At 44.2% G+C, this 25,163-nt stretch overlaps 1 protein-coding gene across 3 annotated transcripts in view; it reads right to left on the bottom strand.

The window, feature by feature from the left end:
* LOC147452598 (carbon catabolite repressor protein 4 homolog 5-like) overlaps positions 1 to 24,808 on the bottom strand; it is a 57,495-nt gene extending 32,687 nt beyond the window's left edge. For all 3 annotated transcript variants that reach the window (XM_086518232.1, XM_086518234.1, XM_086518233.1), the window contains exons 1-3: positions 24,676 to 24,808; positions 24,399 to 24,549; positions 24,151 to 24,323 (exon numbers count right to left, since the gene is read on the bottom strand). In XM_086518232.1, coding sequence (XP_086374358.1) covers positions 24,151 to 24,323; positions 24,399 to 24,493 — 268 coding nt within the window. In that variant the 5' untranslated portion in view covers positions 24,494 to 24,549; positions 24,676 to 24,808. The remainder of the gene's footprint in view (positions 1 to 24,150; positions 24,324 to 24,398; positions 24,550 to 24,675) is intronic.
* Between the last annotated feature and the right edge of the window lie 355 nt (positions 24,809 to 25,163).

Genomic DNA, 25,163 nt, shown 5'->3' with positions numbered 1-25,163 from the left:
AACCGTTGGTTCTGGCTATTTCCGCGATACATCATAGGAGCTTCGAGGATATGGTCGATCACTGTGCCACAGATACAGATTTTGCAGATATTTTCACACGGATACGGGATGGGGAGACAGTAGCTGGATACTTCCTTCGGGAAGGCTACTTGATGAAAAAGACTATGTTGTGCGTTACACAGCCGTTGAGGGAAAAGGTTATGACTGATTGCCACTGTCCACCTTTTACGGGTCACCGCGGCATTGCTACCACCATCAAAGGGGTAGAGAGAGATTTCTTTTGGCGGAGACTGAAGAAGGATGTGGAAGAGTTTGTTCGCAGTTGCTTGGTATGCCAGAAGGTCAAGTTTGACAGGCATAAGGCACAGGGATTGTTACAGCCTTTACCCATACCCACCCGCCCCTGGGAAAATATTGAAATGGATTTCATTTTTTTTGATCTCCCGAGAATACAGAATAATCACGATGATTTTCCGATTACATGGCACGTCTGAGACGATTCTCTCCGACATAGACCCCAGATTTATGAGTTGGTTTTGGAAGGCAATTTGGGAGAACATTGGCACGTAGTTGCAGTTCTCGTCATCGTTCCACTTGCAAACTGACGGGCAATTTGAGATTGCCAATTCAGTGATTTTAGATTTATTGAAGTCTTGTATCTCGCATCAGAAGACTCAATGGGAAAAGAACTTACCTTTGGTGGAATTTGCCTACAATAACACGATACACTCTTCGACGGGGAAGACGCCATGAGAGATTGTTGAAACTGCTGCAAAGGTTCCATCCTTCTTGAGCACGAAAGATTAGAAATGTGAAGCGGATGAATATTCGCGAGATTTACGGCTTTTGCCAAGGTTTGCGAGACTTTACAGAAGTCTCAAGAACGACAGAAAAAGGCAGCGGATCGCCAGACACTGCCAGACACTTGGAGGATTCATAATGCATTGCATGTGAGTCTCTTGAACCCTGTTAAGGGTGATGTGCTTGATGATGGGGAGCCTGATGAGCAACCCGAAGTGGAAGAAAACGAGGAGATCCTTGTTCCTGAACAGATTTTGGCACATAACGATACGAAGAATAAGGGTAAAGTCAGAAGGCGGTTCTTGGTTAAGTTCAAGAATTATCCTGCACTTGATGCGTAGTGGATGGAGAAGGAGGACCTAGCAGATACTCCTCAGATTGTGAAACTTTACCTCGATGCTTTTGGTTTAGCATAGTCTACTCCAAATGGAACCCAGAATTCAGCTTGGCCGAAGATCTGGTGCAGTGGGATGCACAAGAGGGGAGTTACTCCACTCCTTTGTCAACAGATGCCTCGATTTTGATACTAAAGTCACTGATGTCTCTTTGAGCTTCAGGGATACTGAGAGCTGCCAGTATTCTGCTGGATGACTTTATGAAATGGAATTCCTGATTATGATATTGATTTGTTCTTGACTTCTTGTGAGTGCAGGAACTGATAGCCGAAATGACTGCAGCATTTTGGTCTGATTGATCTCGAATAGACATGGTTGCAATAGGGGTTAGTCAATCGGACATCGATGAGGTCCCGATTGGACCTAGATGTGATTGCTAGCTACATTGCCGATAAATCATGGTCTAAGATCCGAATGAATGTTGAATGTCATGTGATGTCCTGTGATGTCTGGTGATGTCCTGTGATGTCGTGTGATGTGACTGTCGATTTTGTACATGTGCTAGATGTGTGTTCCTAGTACGAAGGTACTAACAGTCAGTGTCTGCTAAGACAGTTTATGGCTTTTGTCGGTTTTGCAGGCGTAATCGCGGTCGATTACAATGCTTTCAAGAGGGGGGTATGTCACAAAGTGATGACGTGGCGGACAGTAGAAACCCTAATTTCTGCTAGAAACCCTAAAATTCCTGCAAACCCTAAATTTTGCCAAAAACCCTAATTTTCGGAAATCGCGGAGGCGGATTATTAAAATTATTAAAAAAAAAAAATTTGGAAAATGATGAGCGACGCGAATTTTGCTTTTGCTTTTTTTATATAAAAAAAGAGAAAAGACTCTCTAAGAGAGAGAGAGAACTGATGCTTTTGATTTTAAAAGCTTTTGGGGCTCTGCTTTTGGGCATCCCTTGTAACCTTTAAATTAGTGGTGAGGGCCTCACTTCTCAGAGCATCTGGACGCAGAGTCTGAGAGTGAAACCCTAACCGCTCTCTTGTACTTTGATGATTGATTAATATAAAAAGAAATACCGAAAGGGGCGCCATTCTTTGGGGCCAATATCTCTAGGCACGGAACTCCGCCGGGCCAGTGCAAATCTATTGTGATCTGTGAATTGTTTTGAAGTGGTTATTTGGTGCTGTCGCGGTTGATTCTTGACTTGGAGTGTCCAAGTTTGTTACACTATGGCTGGCCCGAGTGTACCAGATGAGGCCAAGACTATGTAGGCGATTTCCATCAAGAAAAAGACTTAACACGAGATGGGGTCCCAAATACCCTCCTAGGGCCCCTCTCTCTATTGCTAGAGAGATTTTCTTTAGATTGCACAAATGCTAATACAATGGTCCTAGATGTTGAGATGTTGACGGTATGTTGTTGTTGATCCTTGAATTTGTGAGGCAGAGGGCTGAAAATGCAAGACGCTAGGGATGCTGAATGGGATTCGCAAGCTCGACGAGGCTATGGGCTGATTTGCTACGGCCGATGTTGAGGATGGGCTGAAAACTCAAAACGCTAGGGCTCATCTGTCTTGGAACTGCGATCCGACGATGAGATAATGGCTGAAATCTGAAAATGCTCTACTGTCTTATGTAGGCAGCGGCCAGCCACCTCATAAAAAAAAGCATGAAACACCAGCGCCCCCACTCTACCTCTCTTTTTGGCAGAAGAAAAAACGATCCCTCCTCTCTCTATTTGAGGCGCCCCCACTTGGGCGGAACCCCCTATTCCTGCTGGTTGCCATAAGCTACAAAAGCACGTTCTGTTTCACTCTCAGGCGTCACAAAAGGTGAGTGCTAGCAAGGAGGGGTTGCTGTCGATTCAACCGTGAAGATGTCGCCTCCGGTGATGCCTATGGCTGGCCCGATGGTACCAGATGAGACCAAGACTATGTAGGCGAGTTCCATCACTAAAAAGTGCCTACGGAGAGTGTTTCTATTGCAACAAGCTGCTTTTTCTCTTTGTTTTCAGCCTATAACAAACTTGGACACCCCAAGTCTGGAACCTCGCAGGACACAATACCCAAAGAACATAGTGCCCTTGAATCTGAAGAAACTTCCATGGGCAACACCTCTTCCATGGCATCCATCAGAAGGTTCTATGGCAGAGAGGTTTATGAAATACGAGATACTGTGTGACTTGGAATTTTGCTAGGGCCCCAACATGTAAGGAGGTTTGAGATTTTGAAGCCTCCACTGCTTTGTGGTAATTTTAGATGTACGACCCTTTTGTGTTGTGGTGTTCGAGCATGACATGATTACTTTCTTTAATATACCTTACATTCGCATCACTTTGTCAAGGGTGTTGCTCATATTTGCTCGGAAATTAGCTTTGCTTGGTTTTCTTTGCTCGGTGATTGGAAAGCCTCGATGCTCAGATGTTGATGGGATCTTGTTGTAGATACTTGGATCTGCGAGGCTAAGGGCTCAAATGTAAAAATGCTGGTGGACGTGAAGGGATCTGCAAGTGTTGACTGGCTATGGGCTGAAAACTGAAAAACGCTGGCTGATTTGACGGCTGAATATGGAAACATTGCGACTATGGCTGAAATGTGCAATCTCTGAAAACGCTAGGGCTCAAAATTGACAGCGATGGAAATTTGCTACTTTACTCTAAAAACTTTGGTGGGCTGAGTATGTTGATGGTAAAATGCCATCGATGTTCATGGTGGTACTGCTAGCAAAAACATTAGAGGTGCTGAGGTATTGCGGATGCTTGGTGCTGGTAGGTTACTGACTTGTGCTTGAGAAGTGACCCCTAGGGTCACTTATATATGGGATTAAAGGTGGGTCGGGCAATGCCCATAAAAACCCCATGATTTCTAAAAATGTCACTTATTGATGAGGTAATAAGATTAAGCTAATAAACTCACTTATAAGAGGTGCTTCACATGCAGATAAATACCTAAGCTTGGTACTAACGCAAGTGTATGGGAACACTCCCAGTGCCTACACCTAGTAGACACTGGCTATGCTCATGTGCAATCGAAGGGTATGCAACTAATCTAAAGTGCTTGGACATCTAGACTCTAGAGTGATCAATGATCATCAAACTCCGGAAGTGCTCGCCTGCTCAATCTCCATATCGTCCTCGTAGTCGAGGTCGCTGTTGGAATTAGGGTTGCAGAGAAACGCACATAGCGTGGAGAAGACGAAGGAAGCTCAAGGCACACAATAGAGTGTGTTACTTAGTATGCAATGGAAAGATAGATAGCCCTAGAGTGATGGGCGTATATACAATGCACGGGGGAAAAAAACCTCCTAAAGGGGAAAAAAATGCCCCGGCGGTCCTAGTGTGCTCACACACATCACTACCACATGTATATGGTAACAAATCCCCCCTGGAGTGATGCGGTGAACGAGAGCTGGCACAAGAGTAAAGGGAAGTGCCATGCCCTGAGGACAGAATCAGTCCACAAAGGGGAGTAAGCCCAAAGCTTCTCACGAGACAATGCCTTTGTGAAAAGATCTGCAAGGTTGTCCTGTGTTGGCACATAAGCCAAGCTGATCTCTCTTGCTAAGAGCCTCTCCCTGACATAGTGGTAATGCACCTCAATGTGCTTTGTGCGAGCATGAAAAACTGGGTTCCTCGCAACTGCCAATGCGCTCTGACTGTCAGAGTAGATAGTGTTGGCAGTGTCCTGTCCAACACCCAAATCAGCCATAAGGTGTCTGAGCCATACACACTCAACCGTAGCTGTGAAGACTGCCCTGTACTCAGCCTCACAACTCGAAGTGGCCACAGTAGGTTGCTTCTTGCTCAACCATGATATACATGAACTGCCAAGCATGAAACAAAAACCACTTGTGGACACTCGCGTGTCAAAACAACCAGCCCAATCTGAGTCCGAAAAAGCATGTAGGTCTGGCGGCAATGATCCCCCCTTGGGATAAAACAAGCCAAGATGTAAAGTGCCACTAAGGTAGCGGAAAATCCTCTTGACAGCCTGCCAATGCTTAGACCCTGAGCTATGCATAAATCTGTTGACCTGTGAGACTGCAAACTGAATAGTTGGCCTCGTGTTGCATACATAAATGAGGCAACCAACAGCAGTTTGGTAAAGAGTGACATCAGCAGGATCGCCAGCATCATGTAGACTCAACTTCAAACCTGTTTCCATGGGAGTGGCAATAGGTTTGCAATCCTCAAGTCCAAACTTACATAGCAATGTCTCTATGTAACTTTTCTGACACAAGGCAATACCACCACCACACTGCTTAAACTATATACCCAAGTAATGATACAACAGCCCCAAATCTTTCATCTTGAAAGTAGCATTCAAATCAGCCTTAAATTCAACAATATGTCTCTCATTTGGTCCAGTGATCAGCAAATCATCGACATAAAGAACCACGATGAGAAGTACATCACCCTCACGCTTTACATACAATGTGCTTTCTGTTGGACTGTTACGAAAGCCTCGTTTAACCAAATGAGTGTCAGCTTTCTCATACCAAGCACGAGGAGATTGCTTCAACCCATACAAAGCCTTCTTACATCTGCACACTTTGTCCTCTTGTCCTTTTATGACAAAACCGCGAGGCTGCGTTACATAAACTTCCTCAAATATGTCATCATTCAAGAAAGCAGTAACAATGTCTAATTGATGTACATCCCAACCAAAATGAGCTGCCAATGCACATAGAAAACGCATAGTAGTCATACGACAAGTGGGAGCAAAAGTCTCTTCATAATCTATGCCTTTTTGCTATGCATAACCCTTTGCAACAAGTCGAGCCTTATTGCGATCGATCTCACCATCCAACTTGCGTTTCAACTTGTAAACCCACTTTGTACCAATGGCCTTTTTTGCCAGGAGGCAAATCACATAAAGTCCATGTGTCATTTTCTATAAGTACATCATATTCTGATTGCATGGCAGCCATCCAATTTTCTGAATTTTGTGGTTCATCAAAAGACAAAGGCTCCTCAACATCATGTAAGCTAGACACAGCCAAAGCATAACAATTTGATGCATAAGATGCATGGCGAGAGCCTGAACGAGTACAACTAGACAAAGGTGCATCCAATTTAACTGTCACGCAAAGTGTGCACAAGCCATTTTGGCATACCTCGAGCTTGCTCATTTTCAGCCCTTTCCTCATCAAGTACATCATGTACATCTGCATCAGTAAGGGTGCCCATAGTACATTTAGAGACATTTTCAGCCATAGCCGGAAATTGTTTGAAGCGCATAAAAACTTCGGACTTCGCTTTAAGCGGAAATACCCATGCATGCTTGGAGTAATCATCAATGAAAGTCACGAAGTAAAGGTAATTGCCCAAGGACGGAGTTTGCATGGGCCCACAAACATCACTATGCACGAGCTGCAACCTACATGTGGCTGAAACAGAACCATCCTTTGGAAACTTAGAACGCTGCATCTTACCCAAAATACAGCCTTCACAAACATGTTTGACAGGTGCTTCAAGAGGCGGCAAAGGAGCAACCATATCAGATTTTTGCAAACGCAGCAAACTGACAAAATTTAGATAACCAAAACGTGCATGCCAAAGTTTTGCATCTGAAATAGCCCTTGAATCTACAACAGCATTTGCAAAATTTTGTCGACACTTGTCATACAAAGTGAGCTTATATAGCCCAGGCACAAAAGGCCAGCTGCAACAATTTCATCACCAAAACTGAGATCATGAACTGTACATCTGTCATCCACAAATTTGACTACAAGTCCAAGTCTAGCAAGTGCGGATACAGACAAGAGATTCTTCTTGATCCCAGGTACATAAAGTGCATCAACAAGTGTGAAGGAACTACCATTTGCAACAGTAAGCACAATCTTTCCAACTCCCTGAACCGGATAAGAGGCATTGTTGGCACAAGTGACTGAACTCCCATGAGGGACAAACTCGAGAGAGGTGAACAATTCACGATGTGAGGTAATGTGCTTTGTAGCACCACTGTCGAAATACCATACGTGAATCTGCAGCAACTGACAAGCATGCATCATGGACGGCACGATTGTAAGTGCACTCTGCGTTAAAAGCCCATTCTGCATCAAAATCAGCATTACAGTCTCCTTTCATAGAAGCCTCAACAATGGCTGCATTTGTAGTGGAACCAGCATTTGCAGTGGAACCACCCTCTTTCTTCTTAGCCTCTTTGGCCTTCAACTTAGGACAAGACTTGATCAAGTGATCATTAGCTTTACAAGAATGGCAACGCATCTTCTTTTTGCCCTTATCACCAGAATTTCCAGACGAATTGCTGCCAGCAAAAGCATTAGGAACAGAAGTTTTGCCACTCGCAGCAGAACCATAAGAAGTGGCCACATTGTTGTTACCACCCTTTCTTTGAGAAGCAATAAAAGCCTGTTCAACTGCACGCTGCCTAGTTCTGTTTTTTTTGGAAAGTGACTCTTGCAACAGCAATGTGCATAACGCATCAAACTTGACAACTTCAGGATTTCCTTGGGTCATCAATCTCCAAGTACTAGCAAAAGTCTGGTAGGAATCTAGTAAGGCATCAAGAACAGTCTGCACAAGGGAACTATTTGAAATGACTTCACCTGCAGAAATAAGTTGCTCATTGATATCCTTGACACCGGCAAGGAAAGTATCCATATCATCTTCCTCATGCATAATCTTCGACTCTAGCTCTTTACGCAACAAAGCAATTTTAGCCTCATTGCGGCTTGCGTAAGACCTGCTAGAAAATCCCAAGCCTATTTTGCAAATTTTGCTGAACGAATGTGAGGAACAATGGTGCGCTTCACAGACAACACAATCAATGCATGAGCCTGCGCATCCTTTACATCCCAACGACCTTGTTCTGCCGTAGGCAAAACAACTCTAATAGCAGCAATCCTTGCAGCAAGACCTGCAACATCCTCAACATCGCCTACATCCTCAGAACCAGGACGTACATCAATGCCCTGCACAATGTTACAGACGCCCTTTGACACAAGAACATGTTGCATCATATAAGCCCACATAGGTAGTTGTCCCCATCCAACCTATCCTCAGCAGCAAACATCTTGAATACATCTGTGTTGTTATCAGCCATGGTAAATGCTGCACTTGATGTGAAATCTGCCCGAAAATCGGAGAAACGGAGCGGGAACTATCACAAAGTGATGACGTGGCTACGGACAGCAAAAACCCTAATTTCTACCAGAAACCCTAAAATTCCCGCAAACCCTAATTTTTGCCAAAAACCCTAATATCCGAAAATCGTGGAGGTGAACAAAAAACAAAAAAAAAAAAGAATTTTGAGCGACGCAAATCTCAGCTTTTTGCTATGATTTGGGAGAAAGAGAGAGAAAAAGAGAACTTGCTTTCAATTTTGCCAAGGACTAGAAGATGGCAAAATATAGGAACCAGACCTCTTTGGAAGAGGTACAGATGGAGTGACAGAGAACCACAACACCACTCCCGAAACCCGCTCTCAAGAAACCTTCTGCCTCCAAGAAATATATGGAGAAGGAACTGGAGAACGTGGTTGATGCACGGATTGCTCAGCTTTCGACATGCAAAAGAAAGACAAAAAAGCAAGGCAAAAAGCAGAAGAAAGGCACTGACTTCCCGGGATATTTGGGTCGTCAGTCGAATTCGACAAGGCAAAGAAACAGAAGAAGCGTGTCAAGTTTGAAGGCTTACCCAGTTCTTCTTCTTCTTCTGGCAGTTCTTCTAGCTCTTCAGACTCGAGCGAAGAAGACAGTAAAAGCAAAAAGCGAAGCAAGAAACAAAGCTTCGGAAAGGGCAAGAAAAAGGCAAAGAAGGCTACATCTCGCCCAGAGACTGACAGTTCTACTGAGGACTCGTCTACAGACAGCTCAGATTCCAATGACGGAAACTTTTATGCGAACAAGAAGAAGTTTTTTACAAAGCTAACCAGTATGACTTTCTCGAAGATAAAAGCAAGGAAGTCCGAGAGTTTAAGGAAGGTGGCCACTCGATCAAGTTTGATACTGTTTCAGGATACTCAAATGCTTAGAAGGCTTTGTCTTTTATACAGCAGCTTGACATCCCTTTCGTGGGAGGACGCTATTCAGAGCACTCCAAGATTCGGAAAGCTGCCTCTTACTTAAAGAGGAATGCTCATACTTGGTGGTCCACGCTTCTTTTAAACAAGACTGCGCCAGTTAAATCGCTGAAATTTAAGAATCTTTTTATTTCTTCTTGGTTGATGCAAGAATATGAAGAAGATATACGAGCTGCTTGGAACCATCTTCGGATGACCAAAAAAGATACAATCAATGCTTATTGTGAAAGATTCTGGAGCTCTTTTCTACCCGCCTCTTCATTCAAGAAGATCTCATTCAGAGAACGGATTGAGCGGTTTACCTTGGGTCTACCTACAGAGATCCGAGATCACTGCTTGGAACAGAAGTCAACTTCTGTTCAGGAGTTGATGAGTCATGCGAAGCGGGGCTTTGCCAATCACTCTGGCAGTCTGACCTACCCCACAGATGAGGCCATGACACAACGAGCCGAACAGACTTCTGGGAATGAAAGTAGAAAGAAAAAGAACAACCCAAAGAAAAAGGATGCACGACCCAAGCTTACTCTTGAGGAGAGCGCTCGCTTCATCAGAGAGGGGAAGTGCTTTGGATGCGGGGAACATGGACATATCTCCGCGAAGTGCCCTAAAAAGGCACAGAAAGAACAGAATGATAAAGACGACGACAGGCCTGAGAGTTCAGAGCAGCTGAGGAACGTGGCAGAAAAGGCAGATAAAAAAACAGAACTGGTACCACATGGTATGGAACCTGCACCGAATCTAATGAATGAAAGTACAAACTTTGCCGCTTTTGGCGCAAAGTGAAGGATCGGGAAGCTCTTTTGAAGGAGCCAAGGCCAACTTCTTTTCACTTGGAATTGGCGGCTCGATTTGGAACTACGCCCGACAGACTCACGCCACAGGCGCAGGTAGTTTGACTGGCACCCGGATGGGATGTTGCCATTACACCGAGCATTGGCAAACTTCGTTTGCAATGACAGGGGTGTTCAGGGCACGTGAGTGACGTTCTACTTGGGATCCCTTGGTACCACAAGAACTACGCCGTGGTTGACTACCGGGCCGAGAAAGCGACTTTGATAAATGAAGGGCTTAGAGATTGTACTTGATGAACTTCAGTTTTCTTTCTCATTCTTTTGGGAGAACAGAACGATGGATAAAGGTTGAATATGTTTTGACCTGAAGAAAAGAACGCCAAGATTTTTCTCCACACTCATGCCGATTGCTTTTCAGAGGGCCTGAAGATCAAACCATTGATCTGATACCTGGAAGCACGCCACCGAATCGGCCACCTTACCGTGTGAGCCGAGTACAGAATGAAAAGATTATGAACTCAGTGAAAGACCTCTTGGAAAAGGGTCTTGTCCAGCCTAGTACTTCACCGTATTGCTCTCCAGTGTTGTTGGTTTTGAAGAAAGACAGATCTTGGAGAATGTGCATCGATTATAGCACTCTCAACGAAATCACCATCAAGAACAGATTTCCGATTCCTAGGATCGATGATATACTCGACAGGTTACAGGGATCCTCGTGCTTTAGCACGATTGACTTGAAGAGTGGATATCATCAGATCAGGATAGTGTCACAAAGTGATGATGTGGCGAACAGCAGAAACCCTATTTTTTGCCAGAAACCCTAAAATTTTTGCAAACCCTAATTTTTGCCAAAAACCCTAAATTTCGGAAATCGCGGAGGCGGATTATTATAAAAAAAAAAAAAAAAAAATTTGGAAAATGATGAGCGACGCGAATTTTGCTTTTGCTTTTTTTTTATAAAAAAAAAGAGAAAAGACTCTCTAAGAGAGAGAGAGAACTCATGCTTTTGATTTTTAAAGCTTTTGGGGCTCTGCTTTTGGGCATTCCTTGTAACCTTTAAATTAGTGGTGAGGGCCTCACTTCTCAGAGCATCTGGACGCAGAGTCTGAGAGTGAAACCCTAACCGCTCTCTTGTACTTTGATGATTGATTAATACAAAAAGAAATACCGAAAGGGGCGCCAGTCTTTGGGGCCAATATCTCTAGGCACGGAACTCCGCCGGGCCAGTGCAAATCTATTGTGATCTGTGAATTGTTTTGAAGTGGTTATTTGGTGTTGTCGCGGTTGATTCTTGACTTGGAGTGTCCAAGTTTGTTACAGTGGTATCAGAGCACAGCCGATTTCTCTTCTACGGGAAATCCGATCCCCGAAATTTTTTTCCCGCGGCACCTATGGCTTCAAGCAATGATCAGTCGACTCCCTCTGCATCTGGAGATGCGGGCTGGGATTACAACGAAGATTCAGGCAGAGAGTATGGCCCGCCTTGGCCTACTTAAGCGGAGCGGCGAGAGATAGAGCGTCGCCAGTTGATCGGCGATGCAACAAAGATGATGCTCAATTTTGCCAAGGACCCGAAGATGGCAAAATATATGAACCAGACCTCTTTGGAAGAGGTACAGATGGAGTGGCAGAGAACCACAACACCACTCCCGAAACCTGCTCTCAAGAAACCTTCTGCCTCCAAGAAATATACGGAGAAGGAACTGGAGAACGTGGTTGATGCACGGATTGCTCATCATTTTCGACGTGGAAAATGATGAGCGACGCGAATTTTGCTTTTGCTTTTTTTTTATTAAAAAAAAAGAGAAAAGACTCTCTAAGAGAGAGAGAGAACTGATGCTTTTGATTTTTAAAGCTTTTGGGGCTCTGCTTTTGGGCATCCCTTGTAACCTTTAAATTAGTGGTGAGGGCCTCACTTCTCAGAGCATCTGGACGCAGGTCTGAGAGTGAAACCCTAACCGCTCTCTTGTACTTTGATGATTGATTAATACAAAAAGAAATACCGAAAGGGGCGCCAGTCTTTGGGGCCAATATCTCTAGGCACGGAACTCCGCCGGGCCGGTGCAAATCTATTGTGATCTGTGAATTGTTTTGAAGTGGTTATTTGGTGCTGTCGCGGTTGATTCTTGACTTGGAGTGTCCAAGTTTGTTACAGTGGTATCAGAGCACAGCCGATTTCTCTTCTACGGGAAATCCGATCCCCGAATTTTTTTTCCCGCGGCACCTATGGCTTCAGGCAAAGATCAGTCGACTCCCTCTGCATCTGGAGATGCGGGCTGGGATCACAACGAAGATTCAGGCAGAGAGTATGGCCCGCCTTGGCCTACTTAAGCGGAGCGGCGAGAGATAGAGCGTCGCCAGTTGATCGGCGTTGCAACAAAGATGATGCTCAATTTTGCCAAGGACCCGAAGATGGCAAAATATATGAACCAGACCTCTTTGGAAGAGGTACAGATGGAGTCGCAGAGAACCACAACACCACTCCCGAAACCTGCTCTCAAGAAACCTTCTGCCTCCAAGAAATATACGGAGAAGGAACTGGAGAACGTGGTTGATGCACGGATTGCTCATCTTTTCGACGTGCAAAAGAAAGGCAAAAAGCACGGCAAAAAGCAGAACAAAGGTCGTCAGTCGACATTCGACAAAGCAAAGAAACGGAAGAAGCGTGTTCGATTTGAAGGAGTACCCAGTTCTTCTTCTTCTTCTTCTGACAGTTCTTCTAGCTCCTCAGATTAGAGCGAAGAAGACAGAAAAAAGCAAAAAGCGAAGCAAGACACAAAGCATCGGAACGGGCAAGAAAAAGGCAAAGAAGGCTACATCTCGCCCAGAGACTGACAGTTCTACTGAGGACTCGTCTACAGACAGCTCAGATTCCGATGACGGAAAGTTTTATGCGAGCAAGAAGAATTTTTTTTTACAAAGCCAAACAGTATGACTTTCTCGAAGATAAAAGCAAGAAAGTCCGAGAGTTTAAGGAAGGTGGCCACTCGATCAAGTTTGATACTTTTGAGGATACTCAGATGCTTCGAAGGCTTTGTCTTTTATACAGCAGTTTGACATCGCTTTCGCGGGAGGACGCTATTCAGAGCACTCCAAGATTCGGAGAGCTGCCTCTTACTTTAAGGGGAATGTTCGTACTTGGTGGTCCACGCTTCTATTAAGCAAGACTGTGCCAGTTACATGGCTGAAATTCAAGAGGCTTTTTATTTCTTCTTGGTTGACTCAAGAGTTTGAGCGAGATATACGAGCTGGTTGGAACCATCTCCGGATGACCAAGAGCGATACAGTGAATTCTTATTGTGAAAGATTCTGGAGCTCTTTTCTACCCGCCTCTTCATTCAAGAAGATCTCGTTCAGAGAACAGATTGAGCGGTTTACCTTGGGTCTACCTACAGAGATCCGAAATCACTGCTTGGAACAGAAGTCAGCTTCTATTCAGGAGTTGATGAGTCATGCGAAGCGGGGCTTTGCCATTCACTCTTGCAGTCTGACCTACCCCACAGATGAGGCCATGACACAACGAGCCGAACAGACTTCTGGGAATGAAAGTAGAATGAAAAAGAGCAATCCAGAGGAAAAAAAAAAGGATGCACGACCCAAGCTTACTCCTGAGGAGAGACCTCGCTTCATCAGAGAGGGGAAGTGCTTTGGATGCGGGGAACATGGACATATTTCCGCAAAGTGCCCTGATAAGGCACAGAAAGAACAGAATGATAAAGACGACGACAGGTCTGAGAGTTCGAGAGCAGCTGAGGAATGTGGCAGAAAAGGCAGATAGAAAAGCAGAACTGGTACCACATGGCGTGGGACCTGCACCGAATCTAATGAATGAAAGTACAAACTTTGCCGCTTTCGGGGCAAAGCGAAGGATCAGGAAGCTCTTTTGAAGGAGCCAAGGCCAACTTCTTTTCACTTGGAATTGGCGGCTCGATTTGGAACTACGCCCAACAGACTGACGCCACAGGCGGAGGTAGTTCGACTGGCACCGAATGGGATGTTGCCATTACACCGAGCATTGGCAAACTTCGTTTGCAATGACAGGGGTGTTCAGGGCACGCGAGTGACGTTCTACTAGGGATCCCTTGGTACCACAAGAACTACGCCGTGGTTGACTACCGGGCCGAGAAAGCGACTTTGATAAATGAAGCGCTTAGAGATTGTACTTGAAGAACTTCAGTTTTCTTACTCATTCTTTTGGGAGAACTGAACGATGGATAAAAGTTGAATATGTTTTGACCTGAAGAAAAGAACGCCAAGATTTTTTTCTCCACGCTCATGCCGATTGCTTTTGAGAGGGCCTGAAGATCATACCATTGATCTGATATCTGGAAGCACGCCACCGAATAGGCCACCTTATCGTGTGAGCCGAGTACAGAATGAAAAGATTATGAACTCAGTGAAAGACCTCTTGGAAAAGGGTCTTGTCCAGCCTAGTACTTCACCGTATTGCTCTCCAGTGTTGTTGGTTTTGAAGAAAGACGGATCTTGGAGAATGTGCATCGATTATAGCACTCTCAACGAAATCACCATCAAGAACAGATTTCCGATTCCTAGGATCGATGATATACTCGACAGGTTACAGGGATCCTCGTGCTTTAGCAGGATTGACTTGAAGAGTGGATATCATCAGATCAGGATAGCGCCAGGAGATGTCTACAAGACAGCTTTTCGGACGACTTTTGGGTTATTTGAGTTTTTGGTGATGCCTTTTGGCTTAACCAATGCTCCTGCGACATTTAACCGGATGATGGATAGGATTTTTCGAGAGTACAGGCTATTTGTTGGCACTTTCTTTGACGACATCATTGTTTTCTCCAAGAATGAGGCCGAACACAGAGATCATCTGCTTCAGGTCTTTCAGGCATTACGAGATCACACGTTAGTGATTAATGCAAAGAAAAGTGAATTTTTCCTACCAGAGATACACTTGTTGGGACACATTGTGTCAGCAGCAGGAGTGCAAATGGACCCAGCCAAGATAGAGACTATCCGTGATTGGCCCGATTTGAGGAATGTCCATGAAGTTAGAAGCTTCTTGGGATTGTGTTCGTACTACAAGCGGTTCATACGAAAGTTTGCAGAGGTTGCTTCCCCTTTGCCTACCTTTACACAGAAAGGAGTACCTTTTTCGTGGGGACCCACAGAGGTGACTGCCTTTCGGATATTGAAAGAGAAATTGACTACGGGACCTATTTTGACTTTGCCGGACTTGCAGAAGTCATTTGAAGTATTTTGTGATGCTTGTGGTCGTAGTTTGGGTGCGGTCTTGGTGCAAGAAGGCCATGTCATAGCTTACGAGAGCCGTTTGTTCTCTACGCCGGAGATGACAGCACAGATTTATGAGAAAGAGCTTTTGGCGGTTATCCATGCTCTTACTCAGTGGCGGCATTACCTACTCGGAGCGGATTTTACTGTCTTTACAGACCATCAGAGTTTGCGCTACTTCTTGTCACAGAAGCAGCTTTCGAAAAAGCAGATGCGGTGGGCGAACATCTTGTCACGGTTTCACTTCCAGATTGTCCATGTGCAGGGACAGAAGAATGTGGTGGCAGATGCTTTGTCTCAAAAACCGTTGGTTCTGGCTATTTCCGCGATACATCATAGGAGCTTCGAGGATATGGTCGATCAGTGTGCCACAGATATAGATTTTGCAGATATTTTCACACGCATACGGGATGGGGAGACAGTAGCTGGATACTCCCTTCGGGAAGGCTACTTGATGAAAAAGACTATGTTGTGCGTTACACAGCCGTTGAGGGAAAAGGTTATGACTGATTGCCACTGTCCACCTTTTACGGGTCACCGCGGCATTGCTACCACCATGAAAGGGGTAGAGAGATATTTCTTTTGGCCGAGACTCAAGAAAGATGTGGCAGAGTTTGTGCGCAGTTGCTTGGTATGCCAGAAGGTCAAGTTTGACAGGCATAAAGCACAGGGATTGTTACATCCTTTACCCATACCCACCTGCCCCTGGGAAAGTATAGCGATGGATTTCATTTTTGATCTCCCGAGAACACAGAGTGGTCACGATGGTGTCTGGACTGTTATTGACAGATTTAGCAAACAGGCTCATTTCATTCCAGTGAAGAAAACAGTCAAGCCAGATCACTTAGCGAGACTGTTTGTGGCCGAGATTTTCAGATTACATGGCATGCCTGAGACAATTGTCTCCGACAGAGACCCCAGATTTACGAGTTTGTTTTGGAAGGCAATTTGGGAGAACATCGGCACGCGGTTGCAGTTCTCGTCATCGTTCCACCCGCAGACTGATGGGCAATCCGAGATTGCCAATTCAGTGGTTCTAGATTTATTGAAGTCTTATATCTCAGATCAGAAGACTCAATGGGAAAGATATTTACCTTTGGTGGAATTTGCCTACAATAACACGATACACTCGTCGACATGGAAGGCGCCATTTGAGATTGTTGAAACTGCTGCGAAGGTTCCATCCTTCCTGAGCACGAAAGATTAGAAATTTGAAGCGGATGAATATTCGCGAGATTTGGATACGGCTTTTGCCAAGGTTCGCGAGACTTTGCAGGAGTCTCAAGACCGACAGAAAAAGGCAACGGATCGCCATCGTCGCGACTGGAAACTGAAGGAGGATGATTGGGTGCTCTTACTTTTGAGAAGGCACGCCTAAGAAAGAAAAAAGGGAAAGGAGAGGCTTTTTCCAAAGCTTAGTATGTGATACTACGGACCTTTCCAGATTACTGACAAGATAAATGATGTCTCCTTCCGATTGAAACTGCCAGATACTTGGAGGATTCACAATGCATTGCATGTGAGTCTCTTGAACCCTGTTAAGGGTGATGTGCCTGATGATGGGGAGCCTGATGAGCAACCCAAAGTGGAAGAAAACGAGGAGATCCTTGTTCCTGAACAGATTTTGGCACATAATGATACGAAGAAAGGTAAAGTCCGAAGGCGGTTCTTGGTTAAGTTCAAGAACTTTCCTGCATTTGATGCGAAGTGGATGGAGGAGGAGGACCTAGCAGATACTCCTCGGATTGTGAAACTTTACCTCGATGTTTTGGTTTAGCATAGTCTACTCCAAACGGAACCCAGAATTAAGCTTAGCCGGAGATCTGGTGCAGTGGGATGCACAAGAGGGGAGTCACTCCACTCCTTTGTCAACAGATGCCTCGATTTTGATACTAAAGTCACTGATGTCTCTTTGAGCTTCAGGGATACTGAGAGCTGACAGTATTCTGCTGGATGACTTTATGAAATGGAATTCCTGATTATGATACTGATTTGTTCTTGACTTCTTGTGAGTGCAGGAACTGATAGCCGAAATGACTGCAGCATTTTGGTCTGATTGATCTCGAATAGACATGGTTGCAATAGGGGTTAGTCAATCAGACATCGATGAGGTCCCGATTGGACCTAGATGTGATTGCTAGCTACATTGCCGATAAATCATGGTCTAAGATCCGAATGAATGTTGAATGTCATGTGATGTCCTGTGATGTCTGGTGATGTCCTGTGATGTCGTGTGATGTGACTGTCGATTTTGTACATGTGCTAGATGTGCGTTCCTAGTACGTAGGCACTAACAGTCAGTGTCTGCTAAGACGGTTTATGGCTTTTGTCAGTTTTGCAGGCGTAATCGCGGTCGATTACAATGCTTTCAAGAGGGGGGTATGTCACAAAGTGATGACGTGGCGGACAACAGAAACCCTAATTTCTGCCAGAAACCCTAAAATTCCTGCAAACCCTAATTTTTGCCAAAAACCCTAAATTTCGGAAATCGCGGAGGCGGATTATTAAAAAAATATTTTTTTTTTTATTTTTTTTTTTGGAAAATGATGAGCGACGCGAATTTTGCTTTTGCTTCTTTTTTATAAAAAAAAAGAGAAAAGACTCTCTAAGAGAGAGAGAGAACTCATGCTTTTGATTTTTAAAGCTTTTGGGGCTCTGCTTTTGGGCATCCCTTGTAACCTTTAAATTAGTGGTGAGGGCCTCACTTCTCAGAGCATCTGGACGCAGAGTCTGAGAGTGAAACCCTAACCGCTCTCTTGTACTTTGATGATTGATTAATACAAAAAGAAATACCGAAAGGGGCGCCAGTCTTTGGGGCCAATATCTCTAGGCACGGAACTCCGCCGGGCCAGTGCAAATCTATTGTGATCTGTGAATTGTTTTGAAGTGGTTATTTGGTGCTGTCGCGGTTGATTCTTGACTTGGAGTGTCCAAGTTTGTTACAGATAGCGCCAAGAGATGTCTACAAGACAGCTTTTCGGACGACTTTTGGATTATTTGAGTTTTTGGTGATGCCTTTTGGCTTAACCAATGCTCCTGCGACATTTAACCGGATGATGGACAAGATTTTTCGAGAGTACAGGCTATTTGTTGGCACTTTCTTTGACGACATCATTGTTTTCTCCAAGAATGAGGCAGAACACAAAGATCATCTGCTTCAAGTCTTTCAGGCATTACGAGATCACACCTAGTGATTAATACAAAGAAAAGTGAATTTTTCCTACCATAGATACACTTTTTGGGACACAATGGGTCAGCAGCAGGAGTGCAAATGGACCCGGCCAAGATAGAGACTATCTATGATTGGCCCGATTTGAGGAATGTCCATGAAGTTAGAAGCTTCTTGGGACTGTGTTCGTACTACAGGCGGTTCATACGAAAGTTTGCAAAGGTTGCTTCCCCTTTGCATATCTTGACACAGAAAGGAGTACCTTTCTCGTGGGGATCCACAGAGGTGACTGCCTTTCAGACCTTGAAAGAGAAATTGACTATAGGACCTGTTTTGACTTTGCCAGACTTGCAGAAGTCATTTTAAGTATATTGTGATGCTTGTGGTCGTAGTCTGGGTGCATGTTGCTAAATTGGCTTTATCTGACATAAAAATCATTCTAAATGAATTATTGGATTTATAAGTGAGAGGGTTTTCTCGCTTGGAACATTAGGAAAAATAATTCTAAATGAATTATTGGAATTTTAAGTGAGAGGGTTTTTCTCACTTGAGACATCCGAGTACAGAGTATTCCTAGTGCGTCATTCAAAGTAATGACGGGAGCACTGAGAACGGGAATATCTGTAAGGCCACCAGGAACGGATACTTCTGATGCGTCACATTGGATGGGTGACAGGGAGCATCAGAAAGAAGTATCCGACCATCCGGGAACGGACATCTCTAATGCGTCATAGGATGGGTGACATAGAGCATCGTGAAGGAGATTGTACCGTAAGTTCGGTAGGAAAGGACTAGGTAATGGGTATTCCTGATGCGTCACAAGGTGGGTGACGGTGCATCGGAAAGGGGATATCCATAGTCAAGAGGAAATTCCGAACTGTGTTGGAATTGTGCACAAGGAAAAAGCAAGCACTTGAATGAAGATGGGTTCAGAGGAAACTTTGAGGAAAAACAGATGCTTTCTGAGAAAGCGGGATTGCTTTTCGGGAAAGAATCTGCTTTCCGGCGAGGAAGTCTATGTCTGCATTGCAATTGTGTATGTGATGCATCCACGGACGCCTGGGAAGTGCTGTGAAAGCATTGTTTTTTAATTATAAGGTTTTATTGAGTTTTTGGGCAGGTTCAGACTATTTTTAAAATACGCCGGCCGCCCACTTTATAAGTGGGCAGCCATCTGATAAATAAGGCAACAGATCAGCCAACGTTTTCTCTCTCTCTTTTTATGGCAGAACAGCGGAAAAAAAATTGAAAATTTTGAAAAAAAAAAAAAAAAAAACGGCCACGATCTCTATGCGAGCAGCTATTTGTGCCCGTGGCTAGGAGCTATAAAAGCATCACATGCCCTCACTCAGAGGGGAGGACCAATCTTTGCAAGGAGGAGATGCTGCTGCAGATTTCAGCCGTAAAGAAGACGTTGCCGGTGATGCCCATGGCTGCCCCAAGTGTACCAGATGTCGCCAAGACCCAGTGCGCGAGTTCCCTCGCGAAGAAGTGCTTACGAAGCGTGTTTCCATCGCGAAAAGTTGCTGTTTTTCTCTGTTTTCAGCCCATAAACGTCGTAGATGGGGCTGATTTACGAGAAGGAACCCGAGAACACACCTCTTTTGTGTGTAGGATTGGAAGAGAGGATTTTCTATGTAAAGATCTCTTCCGGGGAATTGCTTTTCGAGAACGGAGTTGCGTTTCGAGCGTTGAGACTTTGAAGGTAACGATTTTCATGTTATGATCTTTGAGTATTTGATTGCAGGTGTACTTCCTCTTCGTGAGGGAGTAGCAGCAGAGGAAGGCATGAGCCTCTGCAGGAGAAAAGCGCTCTGAGGAACTAGAGCCAGATCAGCCCAAGGGTTTCGTACCCGAGTTTGGGAAGTAGATCCGCGGATCGGAGAGAGGTAGTCTATCAAGTTGCGATCCGGAAGTTGGGATTCCCAAGTAAGGACTTCGTGTCCGGGAAAGCAGAGTTGTTCTGCGGGAAGAGGACTCTGGAAAGAGAGTTGGAAAAGAGTTGCAGGGATGCCATGCCCTGAGTCTGGAAGGTGAGATCCAGAGGCGAGAACCTTGATTCTCGAGGAATTGGAATAAGGAACGGAAGTTCCTTGGAATAGGGTTTTGCCCTAGGAATCGGAAGCTGAGGCTTTCAGGAACCATCAAGTCTTATTCTAGAACGAACGTGGTAATACGTTCGGTTCAAGTGCTTGTATAGACTTCTCCTCAGTAATAAAGATACTATTAGGGGGGGGGACTTGCCCATCTTCTGGTCCCCAGTACTGTGTCGATCTTCTCACTCTCTATCTCTCTCTCTATTTATTTCTCTCTATATCCTCTGGCTTCAGTAATAAGTGATAAATCCTATTTATCCGATGTATTTTATATTGTTATGCGCTCCCGTTGTTGACAGGTGCGGTCTTGATGCAAGAAGGCCATGTCATCGCTTACGAGAGCCGATTGTTCTCTAGGCCAGAGATGACAGCACAGATATATGAGAAAGAGCTTTTGGCAGTGATCCATGCTCTTACTCAGTGGCGGCACTACATCCTCGGAGCGAATTTTACTGTCTTTACAGACCATCAGAGTTTGCGCTACTTCTTGTCACAGAAGCAGTTTTCGGAAAAGCAGATGCGGTGGGCAAACATCTTGTCCCAGTTTCACTTCCAGATTGTCCATGAGCAGTGTGAGGCATAGACTGCCCAGGGGCCTGATGTGTCTCAGAGTAGAAGATGATGTCTCTCCCGTTAAAATTATCCTCAAAAGCACCCACATCAAGGCGCAGAGAGAGAGAGAGAGAGAGAGAGAGAGAGAGAGAGAGAGAGAGATGTAAGAGCTGTGGCAGGGGGCTGATGAGTTCCCCCATAACCACCATCAACCATGAACAGCCAATAGGCAACTAATACAACTAATAGAGTCGTGCCGAAACCTCACGCATGTTCCTACCTATATAGGGGTCAAAGGTGGAAGTATGGCAAATGACCCAACCACCCTACAAAATAAATAGGGTCGCCCAGAAGATAAATGGGCCAGCATGAGCAATGGGCATAAAACAAGTGATCAAACAAAAGATGCAGCATAAATGCTATGCAATGGGTGGCTAGCCTAAGAGGCGCACTAGCAATACAAAGTACGCCCTAGAACAAGGTGAAATAGCACGAGTGCCAATACGCTAACATCATTATGATCATCATCAAGATCTCCAAGTAAAGGAAAATCCGGAGATGACGTGAAGGACCTAGGAGCCGAAGCCTATATTGATGCTTGGACTAACCATGATCTCCTTCCACTCTAGATCATAGACGAGAGCCCTTGGAAAGAGAGTTGTAGGCAATAGAGATATTATGTGGGAAGGGAATCAAACTTCCCTCTCTACTTTTTGAAAAATGGACATAAACTTCACTCCAAAATCTGAAAATAGGAGGCATAAGGGGATTCTACCAAAATATGCCTCACATGGAGCCTATCAAGGAAGCGAAGTAAAGAAGACATAAGGGAAAATAGGAGACATAGGGGAATTCTACCCAAATATATATACCTTCATAAGTTCAAAATAGTCTGAACTCATGAATTTAAGAGGGGATAAAACACTCACAAAACTACAAAAGCAAGGGAACAAGAAAACAAGAAAAAAAAAACTAAATCACTTTATTCGCTACTAGATAAAACAAAACATTATTAAATGTTTTTAGAAAGGGAAAATTACCAAAATACCCCTCTAATTTGTTGAAATTCCCAAAATACCCCTCAAATTTCAAAAATTCCTTGTATCTATTTTAGCTGGATTGTTCAAGATTAGCTAATCTTTATTCTTTTTTGACAATGTATGTCCATTTTTTAGTGCTTAACATGTAATTTGTTACAAATTACCTCCCAAAAAAAGACAAATATGTCTAAAAATAATGAAGCAATTCATCTCCAAAGCCTACATAACCAGCTCAAATTCTAGTTTTAGTATCTTTATTCATAGATAATCAGTCTTCTTATGAAAAGCTAATTTTTTTTTAATCTTTGGATAAATTTACTCCCACAACCGGGGGTATTTTGGGAATTTTGAAAATTTGAAGAGCATTTTGGGAATTTATGACAAAATATGAGGGGTATATTGGGAATTTTTTAAATTTGAAAGGTATTTTGGGAATTTCCACAAATTAGAGGGGTATTTTGGTGATTTCCCCTTTTAGAAAAGACATACGCAAGATAAGTTGAAACAGCTTACTTGGCTAAGCCTTGAAACCACTCAACTTTGAACTACAAAGGATAAGATATTTCAAAGACTAAATCCTAAAAATCAGACTCCACGCAACAACTTCTAAAGGAACAAATTTTGAAGTCCTAGTGTAAGCTCAATACTAGAAATGAATACTACTACAAACCTACGAATTCTACCAAAATATGCCTCACATGGAGCTTATCGAGGAAACGAAGTAAAGATTGTTTGAGGAAGTGACCCCTATATAGGGGTCATAGGTGGAAGTAGGAAAAATGACCCAACAACCCTACAACAACTTCCACCTTTGACCCCTACCTATATAGGGGTCAAAGGTGGAAGTAGGACAAATGACCCAATCACCCTACAAAATAAATAGGGTCACCCAGAAAAATAAATGGGCCAGCATGAGCAACGGACATAAAACGAGTGATCGACAAAGATGCATCCTAAATGCTATGCAATGGGTGGCCAGCCTGAGAGACGGCAATACAAAGTATGCCCTAGAACAAGGTGCACGAGTGCCGATACACTAACATCATCATCAAGATCTCCAAGTAAAGGAAAATCCAGAGATAACGTGAAGGACCTGAGAGCCGAAGCCCATACTCATGCTCGGACTAACCATGATCTCCTTCCACACTACATCACATAGACTATAGCCCTTGGAAAGAGAGTAGTAGCCAAATATGCCCCACATGGAGCCTATCGAGGAAGCGAAGTAAAGAATGTTAAGAGGATGTGAACAGTTGTGGCAACAGCTCTTCCCAAAAACTCTAGGTAGCTCACAACACTCAAGTATGATTCTGGCCATCTTAACAGCCTGCCATGTTAACAGCTAGCCATTAACTACCACATGGCACTTTGTCCCATCAGCAAAGCATGGCTACTCTGCTGCTGCTGCCATGTCGTAGGAGCAACAAACATCTAAGAATATGGACCTTGATTACATGAAGAGTTTGGAAATAGCCATAAGAATAAGTCCTAAACGTAAAAACAAGGTGATCTCAGAAGATCGTGTAGGCATTTTTAAACTAAAAACCTCCGCAAAATAATGAGTATCTTGGCTTGCAATTACATCCTCTTCTAAAACTCTAAATCTATCATCTAAGCAAAGGGAGAAGGAATGATATGCTTGCGTTAAATTTTCAAATAAAGTACAAAATTACAAAGAACATGAATAGAAAATTGAATTTCCTACCTGAAGGAGCCTTAAAGACGGAACAAAGGAAAAAAATTACTAAGACTAAACTAAGGAAAAGTGACGTCAAAAACTATGGAAACCTTGGGAGGTAGCTCTTAAAGTGAAGAGCCCACACTTCCAAAAAAGCTGAATGAGTCTTCAATATCTTGAAGCCCCAATTGAGGGACACACATCCAAAATTAGAAGATGTGCGACCTTTGAGAGGTTCTACCGTAAGGCTTGTTTCAACAAGCCTTGTTTCAACAAGCCAATTACAGTCAGCATGCTTAATTCTGCTTGTCTTTCCCAAAAAAAAAAACTCTGATCATATTTCAATATTTGAAGTTCAACAAATAGCAAGGACCTGCTGACAAAGGGGGAGGAGTGCTGTTGTGAATCCAATAGCGATGTTCGTCAGTATTGGAGTGATCTCTCGGGGGGCCTCTAGCCCACCGCTGGGGCGGATTGTGTTGCTGAGCGCCTCCTGAAGGGCCATCACTTCCACTTGTTGCAGAAACCCTTGCCGCAAATGCATATCTGCTTGCCCAAACGAACTTTTTGACCAAAGGACTCTTCTCTTTTGATAAAATAAATCATTCCCCAACACCTTGCCTGTAGTTATTCGTGTAAGTGCCCATCACCGCATCATGTCTGTAGTTACGTGAGTTGCTTCTACTGTCGAGGCTGCCGCAACTCGTCACAAGCATGTGTGCCGGCACCGGCGACCCTCAGTGAATTTTGGCTCTGTTAAGCTTCACGGACCCTGGGTGACAAATTTTGAGAAACCAGGAGATAAAAGCTATAAAAGCTTGTGCATGTGCGCGCGCGAGAGAGAGAGAGAGAGAGAGAGAATGCGGGAGAGAGCGAGAGCGAATTGAGGGAGACTCACATTGTTGAGAAAATTACTGAGTGGTAGAAATCACAGTCGAAACTTGAAAGCTTCTGCAACCCCTTCGAACCAACGGGCACGACTTAAAAATGTGTTCGTAAGGTCCTCAGAGCACTAGTAAAGTGTGGTCAGTGGTCACCCATTGTTTGATTTGATTTAGTGGTACTTGGGAGACAAGCTCCTTGAAAATCAATGCTACTAGGGTAAAACCCCCAATGGTGTACCACCTAAGAGAGCGACAAATTGCCGCCATTGCTCCACATTGTTTTCACCTTAGCCCGAGAGATGAATGCAAGGGTTGTCTGGGGTAGAAGCGGCATCGCGAGCGGTGAGGCACTCAGGATGCAAGCCATGAAACAAATCCTTCCATGTAAAAAAATTGGCCACCAATAGGAAGACAACGGGGGGTTTAATTTGAACCACTGAGCCAACGCACTTCAAACCTAAGATCGAACGACAAGCATCTCATCATGACTCATTGTAACCAA

This window comes from Adiantum capillus-veneris, chromosome 8 (genome assembly GCF_014529385.1).
Source record: "Adiantum capillus-veneris isolate H3 chromosome 8, ASM1452938v2, whole genome shotgun sequence".
NCBI classification, from domain to species: Eukaryota; Viridiplantae; Streptophyta; class Polypodiopsida; order Polypodiales; family Pteridaceae; genus Adiantum; species Adiantum capillus-veneris.
The sequence above is the reverse complement of the archived record's forward strand: the minus strand, read 5'-3'. Positions and strand labels throughout refer to the sequence as shown.